The sequence below is a fragment of the Molothrus ater genome, chromosome 11, assembly GCF_012460135.2.
Source record: "Molothrus ater isolate BHLD 08-10-18 breed brown headed cowbird chromosome 11, BPBGC_Mater_1.1, whole genome shotgun sequence".
NCBI classification, from domain to species: Eukaryota; Metazoa; Chordata; class Aves; order Passeriformes; family Icteridae; genus Molothrus; species Molothrus ater.
This window is the reverse complement of record NC_050488.2, coordinates 12,114,151-12,124,096: the sequence shown is the minus strand read 5'-3', so window position 1 is coordinate 12,124,096 and position 9,946 is coordinate 12,114,151. Positions and strand designations below refer to the sequence as shown.

General features: G+C 63.4%; 4 protein-coding genes across 5 annotated transcripts; 1 reads left to right on the top strand and 3 right to left on the bottom strand.

The window, feature by feature from the left end:
* Window positions 1-84: 84 nt before the first annotated feature.
* JAGN1 (jagunal homolog 1) lies at window positions 85-1,267 on the bottom strand. Its single transcript, XM_036391052.2, has 3 exons — window positions 1,171-1,267; window positions 873-970; window positions 85-794 (listed from the first exon to the last, which is right to left on the bottom strand). The coding sequence occupies exons 2-3, from the start codon at window positions 959-961 to the stop codon at window positions 332-334; spliced, it is 552 nt and encodes a 183-aa protein (XP_036246945.1). The 5' UTR covers window positions 962-970; window positions 1,171-1,267; the 3' UTR covers window positions 85-331.
* On the top strand, window positions 405-3,193 carry RPUSD3 (RNA pseudouridine synthase D3). Of its 2 annotated transcripts, none has more exons than XM_036391050.2 (9): window positions 405-475; window positions 1,718-1,785; window positions 1,860-1,904; window positions 1,994-2,090; window positions 2,179-2,286; window positions 2,355-2,439; window positions 2,509-2,635; window positions 2,717-2,856; window positions 2,944-3,193. In XM_036391050.2, exons 1-9 carry the CDS (start codon window positions 441-443, stop codon window positions 3,112-3,114), a joined length of 876 nt encoding a protein of 291 aa, XP_036246943.1. In that variant the 5' UTR covers window positions 405-440; the 3' UTR covers window positions 3,115-3,193. The 2 variants fall into 2 exon arrangements, with proteins under 2 accessions (XP_036246943.1, XP_036246942.1); XM_036391049.1 differs by lacking the exon at window positions 405-475 and adding an exon at window positions 1,258-1,364.
* Window positions 3,194-3,484: 291 nt separating this feature from the next.
* Window positions 3,485-7,540, bottom strand: TTLL3 (tubulin tyrosine ligase like 3). Its single transcript, XM_036391202.1, has 10 exons — window positions 7,007-7,540; window positions 6,571-6,882; window positions 6,322-6,450; window positions 6,140-6,254; window positions 5,936-6,043; window positions 5,516-5,684; window positions 5,293-5,441; window positions 4,971-5,217; window positions 4,465-4,900; window positions 3,485-4,390 (listed from the first exon to the last, which is right to left on the bottom strand). Exons 1-10 carry the CDS (start codon window positions 7,406-7,408, stop codon window positions 3,485-3,487), a joined length of 2,973 nt encoding a protein of 990 aa, XP_036247095.1. The 5' UTR covers window positions 7,409-7,540.
* A 391-nt stretch (window positions 7,541-7,931) lies between these two features.
* ARPC4 (actin related protein 2/3 complex subunit 4) lies at window positions 7,932-9,900 on the bottom strand. Its single transcript, XM_036391053.2, has 6 exons — window positions 9,796-9,900; window positions 9,493-9,611; window positions 9,054-9,165; window positions 8,886-8,981; window positions 8,577-8,747; window positions 7,932-8,145 (listed from the first exon to the last, which is right to left on the bottom strand). Exons 1-6 carry the CDS (start codon window positions 9,796-9,798, stop codon window positions 8,140-8,142), a joined length of 507 nt encoding a protein of 168 aa, XP_036246946.1. The 5' UTR covers window positions 9,799-9,900; the 3' UTR covers window positions 7,932-8,139.
* Window positions 9,901-9,946: the final 46 nt, after the last annotated feature.

Sequence of the window (9,946 nt, the reverse complement as noted above, 5' to 3'; positions counted from 1 at the left end):
CCGCCGCATTCCTGCACCGGCACGTGCGGCCCCGCCGGCCCCCCCCACCCCGCCGGGCGGCGCTTCCTGCGGCGCAGACACGCGTGGGAGAGCGGACGGTGCTTTATTTCCATAGAGCAGCGCGCGAAGGAAGGGGCACGCACCCCAGGGACCCTCCACGGCCCCGGCCCTCGGGGGTCTCCCCCTTGCATGCGAGCCCGGGGCCGTGGTGTGGCTCAGACACCCACCCCGTGGTCCCCGGGGATCCCCCACCCACCGGAGCTGCGCCAGCGCTGCCCCACAGGACTGAACTGCAGAGCTTCAGCACCTCACGGAGCCCACCTATCCCCACTCATTTCTTCTTCTTCTCCTGCGTGCTAGTGAACCAGGAGTCCAGCAGCTTCTTGCTGTAGTAGAGTTGCCAGCCATGCACCTGCGCGGCCACCACCACCACCAGGTACATGACAGAGACGGCCGAGAAGCCGAAGATGAAGCGGTAAGCTTTGCCGTGGCGGTACAGCTGCTGTGCCATGGGGAACATCTCCATGGCCCCGTAGATGAGGGGAGCTATGGAGAAGAGGCCGGTGCTGATCATGGAGAGTACCAGGTAGCTGATGTTGTTGCGGGGGAAGGACAGGAGGCCCAGGAGGGAGGGCAGGATGCTGAGCAGGTAGGGATACTCCCACTGGTAGGGCATGGCCACCTGATCGTGGGGCAGCAGCTTGAGGTGCCCCACGACCATCTGGGTCAGGAGCAGCAGCCAGATGACCACATGCGTGTAGATCAGCTTCTTGATCTCCGACTTGAGCGTCACGCTGGGGAGAGAGTGCAGGGTTATCAGGGCCTGCTGGGGTCGCGTGTCCCCCCGGGATCCCGGGAAAGGGGACACCTACCTCATCTGGTAGTGCGAGGCCACGCGCTCCCGGTGCTGGAAGTCGCTGCCGTCGGTGCCGGCGGCGCGGGGACCCCCGCGGGAGGCCATGGTGCTGTCCTGGGGAGACACCGCGTCAGGCGGGGCCGCCCTCCCCGCCCGCCTCCCCTGCGCAGCCCCGCCACAAGCCCCCCGGGCCTCCCTCCCACAGCGACAGCCCCGGGGCTCCCTCCCCGTGTCCGCCCTGCCCTCCGGGACATCCCCGCGGTGACCCCCCCGGGGGTGACACCCCCGGCCCGCCGCTCCCCGCCGTGCCGCACCTGCGGGCGGGACCCTCTGCCCGCGCTTCCGCTGCTCTATGGCCGCGGCCGCCGGCTCCGGATGCCGGGGGCAGCGCTCGGCGCAGGCGCGGCCCCGCCGCCATGGCGGGCACCGGGAGCGCCGCCGCTGCTGCCGCCGCTGCCACCGCCGCGCGCGGGCTGGCGCGCCCGGGACTGGGAGTGCGCGCCGCGGGGTCAGCGGGGGGCAGGGGTGGATACAGGGGGTGCGTGCATGTGCGGGTGTACCGAGGTGCGTGTGTACGCTCAGGGGTGCACGCCCACGGGTGTGCTGGCACCTGGAGATGCACACGCGCGGGTACAGAGGGGTTATGAACTGGGGTTATGGGGGGGTTGGGGGATTGGGGACGTACCTGTGGGGTTGCAGATGTGCGAGCACAGAGGGGCCGGGGAAGCGTGAGGGTGCAGAGGCACGTGGAGAGGAGGGCGGACAGTGGTGGGTGAGATTTATGGACGCGCAGAGTGGGGTGCAGGGTAGGTACTGAAGGAAGTCCTATGTGTGTCCCCCTGCCCACTCCATCCCCTGCAGCTGGAGGCAGCTGCTGGGCCCCAAGGAGACGCTGAGGCTGCTGGAGGGCTCCGTGGTGCACCGGGAAGGTACCTGCGACAGGGGAAAATGGGGACAAGGGACACTGAGGGGGGTACATCCTGACCAGACTTTCCCTCACTAGGAGCCCTGCTGGCACTGAACAAACCCCCTGGCCTCCCCATTCTGGGTGAGTACAGGACAGCAGTGGAGGTCTGCAGGGGTGGGGATGTCTGCATGGGGGGCTCAGCAGGTGCTGACCTGCTGGCATCTCCACAGGGCGTCCTGGGGACCTGAGCCTGGATGTGCTGCTGCCGGCACTGAGACGACACCTGGGCCTCGATGCTGATCTCCACGTGGTGAAGGCTCCTGCCAGGTGTGGTAGGAGGGTTCAGGCTGGAGGTCCTGGGGTGGAGCTGGGGCTGCCTTTCCCCCTCCAGGTCTCAAGCAGCCGTGTCCCACAGGGAGTATTCTGGCCTTGTCCTCCTGTCCAGCTGCTACCACACCACTAAGAAGCTCCAACAGTTCTTCACTGATGCTCGTTGGAGAGGCCAGTACCCTGCCACATATCGGTGAGTCCTTGGGACCCTGCCATGCTGGCATGGGAGTCCTGTCCCCTTCTCACCACCTTACCCTGCAGTGCCATCACCGTGGGAGTCCCAGCAGAGGTGGAGGGTGAAATCTCCACAGGGCTGAGCTGGCAGCAGCAAGGGGACAGAGCCATGGTAAGGGGGTGCCAGTGGGCTGGGGGCATAGGGCATACCCCAGGGAGTGCTGAGGGCTGTGCTCTGCAGGTGGTGCCAGTCCCAGCCCCAGGACGCCGCAGCCTGGCCAGGAAGGATGTAAAGAGCACCCTGACACGCTACTGTGTGCTGAGTGCCGTGGGGGGCTGTGCCCTCCTCCAGCTCCAGCCCAGGACGGGTGAGTAGCCCCCAACACCTCCACCACCCCAGGCACCCTTCCTCACCCCTGCAATCTCACCTTGTCCCTGTTCCTCCCCAGCCTTCCCAGAACAGCTCCAGGTGCACCTGACGCTGCTGCTGTGTCCGGCCCTGGGTGACCACAAGCACTCCTCCCGCGTGGGCAGGGTGCTGGGAGTGCCCTTCTTTCTGAGCCCCGAATCTGCCCCCACCCACACACAGGTCCGTGGCCAGGCTGGGTGCTGGGTGCTGGGTGGGGCTTTCAGCACAGCCTTAGTGATCCCACTGAGCTGCCCACTCACATTGCAGGTACTGGACGAGGAGTTGCTGTCCCGGCTGGGGCTTTCTCCACGGCAGCTCCATCACCTCCCACTCCACATCCACCTGCAGGAGCTAGTGCTGCCTGAGGGCCCTCTCCGTGCCCCCCCACCACCATACTTCCTGCACACTCTGCGCTGTCTGGGGCTGCCTGAGCACTAGGAGCCATGGTGCTGCCATGGACACCCTTCTGCTCTCTGCCACCCTATTAAAATCCCCCCGTTGTCTGGGAGGCCCAGCACTCAGTTCTTTTCTTGGCACACAGAGGATGCATTTCTCCTGGCTGTGCCTCTGGGGGCACCAGCCCTGCCACCACTCTCTGCCTGCCCTGGTTCCAAGTGCTGGAATGCAGCAGCGTCATCACCCACCGCAGCTCTGTCTGGCAGGGGCAACCATAGGCAGGAGCTGAGGCAGCTTTTCCTGCCTGCTTTCTGCCCTGGCAGCCCCAGTTCCCACCCACAGCCCCATCCCAGGGGCAGTCCTAGCCCTCCCCACAGCTCTCACACACAGAAGGTCCAAGACAGACTCCTTATCACAGAATCATTTTAAAGCGTGGGAGGAGCTGGGTACCACGACACAGCAGTGGGATCTCTTTGGCATCAGAGGCAGCCGGTGTTGACTCAGCAAGGACAGGCAGGGTGCTGTCCACTCCTGGGGCTGTCTCAGTGTCCCAAGTCTTCTGCATCCCATTGGGAGCTGCTGTGTTCTTCTGCTCCAGGCATGGGGTGGTGCTCTGTGCAGACTGAGGTTGTTGCAGGGGCTTGGCAGGAGGGAAGGAGCGTGCAGAACCTTGGGTTAGCCAGGAGTTTCTGGGGGTTCCCCGGGGTGGTGGCATCGGCACCCAATCCAGGGGACAGACACTGATCCGGGGCTGCTCAGGTGGGTGACTGAGCCGTGGCAGCCCCTGGCTCCCAGCAGGGGAGGCCCAAGGCTTTGGTGGTGCTGGGGGGTCAGAGGTGGCGGAAGGGCAGTGGCTCTGTTGCTCCAGAGGAGGCAGCTTCTTTGTTGCTGCTCTTGGCTGGGTCCCCTGGGTGGTTCTGCCCGCTGGGGACACAGAGCACTTGTAGGCACTGGGCACTGTGGTAGGAGATCGATGCCGTGCTCTCCGGGGCACCTGGGTGGTTCTGGCCCCTGGGGACAGGGAGAGCTTGCGGGCACTGGGCCCAGAGTTGGAGAAATGGCGCTGTGCTCGCTTGCGTGCATGGGTGGCTCTGGCCCTTGGGGACACAGGGAGCTTGTGGGCACTGGGCGCAGTGGTGGAGAAATGACGCTGTGCTCGCTTGGGGACACGGGTGTCTCTGGCCCTTGGGGACACAGGGTCCTGAAGAGTGGTGGGGGGCTGGTCCTGGGCTTGCTCTTGTGCTGACTGGAGGCTCTTCAGGGAACAGCCTTTGACCAGCAGCTTCACACGTCCTGACAGAAGCTTGGGCACAGCTGCCTGCAGGGAGACAGCAGGTGTTGGGAGGGCTCAGGGTGTCTGGGGGGTGTGTTGGCCCCCTCCCCTCAGCCTACCTCCTTGTAGATGAGCTCAAACGCTCCAATGGGACAGGTGGGGTTGTCCTTGCGGTCCAGCACGAGGCACAGTGTGTCCCGCTGGACATTGGCACAGAGCTGTCGGGTCACTGCCGAGGAGGGGCTCATGGTGGGGCAGGAGTTGATCTCCAGCAGCCAGGGCTGGAGGTTCTCCCCAACAACAAAGTCGGCCCCATAGAGCTCGAAGTTGCCTTTGCGGAAGCGCACCCGGTCCCGGGCACTGCGCAGAGCGTTCAGGATCGCCGCCTTCATGCCGGGCACCAGCACCTTGTGCCAAGCATCCCCCTGCCCCACCTGTGCCAGATATTCCTGGAACTGCTTGTTTGACCAGATCTTGTCGGGGGGCACACGGGGGTCCTGGTCTGGTGACGTCTTGTACCACTTCTGGACGGAGACGTTGCAGAGGTGCCTGGCACTGGGGCAGGGAGAGCGGGGCTGGGTCAGGGGGTGCCGGGGTGCTGGGGAGCCACGGTGGGGGCACTCACCGCTCCAGGTGATGCAGGGAGAAGGGCCGGGAGCAAAAGCGCAGGTAGCAGTCTTGGTAGAACCAGACAGTCAGTGGCTTCCAGTCAGTCACAACAAACCATTGCCGGATGTCGAATTTAGTGCCAAAAATGGTCAGCAGCTGCTCCACGTACTTCTGCACCACCCATCTGCCCACCTGCACCGAGGGTGCTGTGCAGCTCCATGCCAGCTGCAGCATCTCCTCCAGCCGCGTCATGCAGATGATGCCTGGAAAAAACAGTCATAGTGGGACCCCTCCTAAATGGGGAACTTCTGTGTGCTCCCCACTTCCCCCAGCCTTACCCCTGCCTTGGGATTCAGCACCAGGCTTGAGGATCCAGACGTTGAGCTTGCCCTCCATGTCAAGCTGGGGCAGCTTCTCTGCCAGGCTCTGCAGCAGGTTCTGGCACTGCTTCCGCTGCTGCCTGGTCAGCACCAGCCCTGCCCCCTCACTGTGGGGGGAAGGGGGCCTCAGCAGCAGCCCTGCCATGGTGCCCCCTGTCCCCCCATCCTAGTCAGCACTCACTGTGCCACACGGTAGTATTGCTGCAGGAAGTTGTCCCAGTCGATGCATGTCCTGCAGGGGGATGGGGTGTTCCTGTCGATGTCCTCGTGCTGCAGAACACCCAGGTGCTGCTTACAGACCTCCAGGGCTTCCTCCACCAGCTCAGGGTACAGGGGGGAGCCTGGCTGTGCTGTAGAATGCTTGGGGTGAGATGTGACTCCTATGCCAGCTTTGGGGACAGAGCCTCCCTGTAGGATGGGTGGCTTTGGGTGCATGGGGATGGTATTGGGAGCAGAGCACCCATAAGCTGGGCTAGTAGGAGGTAGTGGGGGATCCCAGGCCACAGCCACAAGCAGGGGCTGTATCTCCAAGCTCAGCCATCCATTGTCCCTAACTCTATACTCTCTGCCATCATCCCCAGGCCCAGCTTCACGTACTCACCTTCCCCATTGTCAGAGTTTGGGACCTGCTCAGTCCTCACTGGCCTGTCCCCAGCCTCCTCCAGGGCCAGTTTGAGCAGGCTGCGTGCTGCTGTCAGGCGGAAATCCTCTGCAAGAGGGAGGCATCATCCCAGCCAGTCCTGCACAGGACACTGGGGCAGTGGGAGAACAAGGAGGGACAGGAGGGCAACAGGCTTCAGCTCACCAATGAAAGCTTCTCGATCATCTCTGGTCCCCAGGCGGTAGCACCGGGGGAAGAAGGCATTGGGGTCAGCTTGCTCAATCCACGGCAGGTTTTGTAGGCTGAGGCACAGGCCCTCCTGTTTAGAGGAAGTTGTCAGTGCCTACTGGACCCCATCCCCCTGCCCAAGGGCTCCAGCCTCCCACCTTGGTGGTGAATGCATCCACCCGGGCATAGTGGTTCAGCACGCTGTCATCTTGCAGCAGCTGGCGGTCAATGGTCTCAAGGAAGTTGGTCCAGATGAAGTTTGGCAACTGGTCCCGTGCCAGGTAGGACTGGCGGAGGGAGGAAGCCAGGGTGGGACACAGAGCCCCCATCCCACCCTCATGCCCTGTCCAAGGCTGTGCCCATGCCTGGGGCAGTGGCAGAGCTCAGCCCCAGCCCTCTGTGCTAACCATGAGGTCATGGATGCCGTGTGGGTCCTCATCACACTGCTCTTCCTCCTTCTCAGCAGGTAGCCACGGGTAGTGCAGGGGGTCTGTGGTCCCCAGAACAGGCTGTGCCACACCACGTGGGTTCAGCAGCACCTCCCTCTGCCTAGCACCACCACTGCCTGGCGCTGTCTGCAGGCGCTGCCTGCTTTGGTCACTGCAGTGCTGCTCCAGCTGCCTGCCCGTGCTGGGTGCCTTCCTCTCCACCCAGCCCCGGGCTCGCAGCAGGCGGCGGATGATGGGGTAGGGGCCCTGTACCATGAAGATCTTCTTCTCCTGTGCAGAGACCAGTGGGCTCAGCCTGCCCCAGTTCTTGTTCCTCTAGCTCGGCTCTCCTGAGCCAGAAACGCAATAAATGCAAGCAGGTGGCATTTGAGGGCTGTGAAATCGGGTCCCTCACCTTAACGGCCATCTCTACATGCAGCTTGGCCTTCTTGATCTGCTCAAGGTTAAGCAAGTGCTGGCAGCGAACCTGGTGGCTGGTGGTGGCTGCTGAATGCCCTGTGAGGACAGTCCTGTCTGAGCCCACTGTCCCCACTCCCACAGAGCAGGCATGGAGAGGTAGAAAGCACTGACCTGCCTGCCTCTGGCATGACCTTCGGGCCCTTGAAAGGGTAGTCTCCGACCTGCTGAGCCTTGTGCCAGCGTCCCAGCTGCAGTGCACAGTCCCAGGATACCCCACTGTACCCTTGTCCCCAGCCTCCTGGGCCATGAGGTGGCTGAAGTGTACCCTGCTCAAGTACTGTCCCTGTCTGGGGGACTGTGTGCCTGCAGTGCTGCTCTCTGGGTCACATTGTCCCATGGCAGCCTGAGGAGAGCTCTGGGTGGCTCTTCGTCCTCTGTGCCAAGCAGCTTGGCCTATTCCCCTGTCCTGCTGGGGACTGAAGTCAGAGTCCAGCACAGGACATGGCCTCTGAACCCCAGTACCACTGATGTTAGAATGCAGGACATGGCTCCCCAACGCCAGCACCACTGTGATGTCACAGCCCCAACTCCAGCCACCACGATGGCTCCACTGCACACAAGGGGGGACACAAACAGCCCCCTACATCCACAGCCAGCCATCCCCCATTCAAACCTCACACCCTGCACAAAATCCTTTTGTGCCCCACAACCCAAGCTCCTTGCTACCCCCAGGGCAACTTCAAGTCCTTTCATACTCTCCTGACACCCCCCATGGCCCCTCACACACCATCAGGGCTGACTCCACTGTTGGCTGTTGCTGGACTGTGCCCCTCCAGTTCCATTCCTGCTCCCATTCCATGCCCTCCCCCATCCCCCAGTGTGGCCCAGAGTGGCGGGAGGGAAGAGACAGAGGCGGTGGGTACAGCAAACAAGACCGTTTAAAAAACAAGACGAGACAGGGGCGGCGGCGGGGCCGCGCTGCCGCAAGCAGGGGCTGCTCCCGCCCAGCCCAGAGAGGGGCGGGCAGGGCCCGGCCCCGCCCGGCGATCCTCGAGAAACGGGAGCAGGCACAGGCACAGTGCCCGCTGGGCACAAGCACAAGGGAGCCACGGGGTCCTGCACCACGGCCTAAAACTGGAGAGAAAACACACAGCTGTTAGTCCAGTCCCTGCTTGCAGTGCTCTGAGAACCCTCACCACCCTCCTGGCACCTGGGATGGAGGCTAAGGGTGGCCACTGCTCACAGGGATTCATGCTCAGCTTCTCAGCTGCCTCCCCAGGCACTGCACATCCATCTCAGCACCCACCAAAAGGATCTCATCCCCTAAGGCTGCTGCTGCCACTGAGCAAGCTCTGGGGGTCTCAAAAGCTGGCACTTCATGAGCAAAGGGGATACAAGCACCTTTGACATCCTTTCCTCCCTGTCCCCAAGAGGTTCCTTGGGCAGGGTGTCACCCTGTCCTCACTAATGGGACTGGGGGACTCTGGGCACAAGGGCCACACTGGCTTTGACCCCACATCCCACTCCCAAAATCAGAGACCCCTCCTCCCATTTCAGAGTCTCACATTCTTAAGGAACTCCTCTGCCACGATGCGGGCCCTCGCATTGACAGAGAGTTTCATCTCGCTGATTTCCTTGTCAATCTCCTCCATGAAGTGGATGACAAAGTCCACCAGCTTGTGCTTGTACATCTGCTCCGTGTGGAAGTTTGTGATCAAGAAGCTGATATCATAACCCTGCACAAGAGAAAAGCACCCTAGGGTTTAGCACCCAAATGCTGGCCATGCAAGCTCACATCCCAGTTCTGCACTAGACACCCTCCCAGTGCCAGGAGCAGAGCCAGGAGTTGCTTTGTCCCCTCCCTGCCACCTCACCTCCACAGGCTTTCTGCGCAGAATAAAGAAGTTCTCAGCCCTCATCATCATAAAGCGCATGAATTTGTGGCACAAGATCTTCTCGATCTCGTCAGCCTGGAGAGACAAAAGGGAAGTGAGGCTTCCCCACGGGCTGAGCTGCCAGTCCCCTGCCCGAACCCCCCTCACCTGCTTCACGGCGATGCTGACGCGCACGGAGTTAATGGAGCCCTCGATGAGCACCTTCTCCTTCTCGTTCCTGCTGATGATCACCGGCTGCAACAGCAGCTCCTTGCTGCTCCTGCGAACAGAGGGAGGGCAGGAGTGACTCATTTACTGTGGGAAACAGGGAAGGGGAGCCGCAGGGATCAGGGGCATGTGGGGGCTTTGCTACAGGATGCTCCTGTGTCCCGAAGATGTTCCTCCTCAGGGCAGACATTTCCTCGGTCCCGAGCTAGATCCCCTTTCTCCTCCCCGCAGCTCCCCCGGCTCCCTGCCGGCACCGGCCTTGCGCCTAAGGGCTGGGGGGGGGGGGGGGCCAAGGCACGGCAGGAACGGGCCAGCGGCCCCCGGGGCGGGCAGCCAGGGCCCCGCAGGGCTCTCTTGGTGTTCCCTCCCGCCCCCGTACCTGACTTCCACCTCGGGCTTGTTGTGCCGCTCCACCACCTGCGAGGAGAAGTTCTCCAAGCACAGCGCGGCCTGCAGCGTAGCGCGCACCGCGTTCAGGTACGGGCGCAGCGTGGCAGTCTGCGGGGACACGGCGGCGGCGTCAGACCCCCGACCGGAGCCCAGGGTCGGGTCTTTCCCCCTGCCCCAGCCCCCGACCAGCAGCCCGCTGCCCCCGCAGCTCCGCTCACTCCGCCGGCCCCGGTTCCGAACCTCCCCGGCCTCCCCGCTGCCACCGCCCCTCACGGGGCGCCCCCCGCCCTACCATGGTGGCAGCGGAGCTCCGGGCCGGCCAGGCGGAAGTAGCTGATCACCTCTTCCGGGATGCGCGGCACCTCCCACTGCGGCGGGAGGGAGGGGGGGCGGCGGGAGGCTCCCGCCCTGCGGCCTGGCCCCCCCGCGGCACGGAGCCGGGT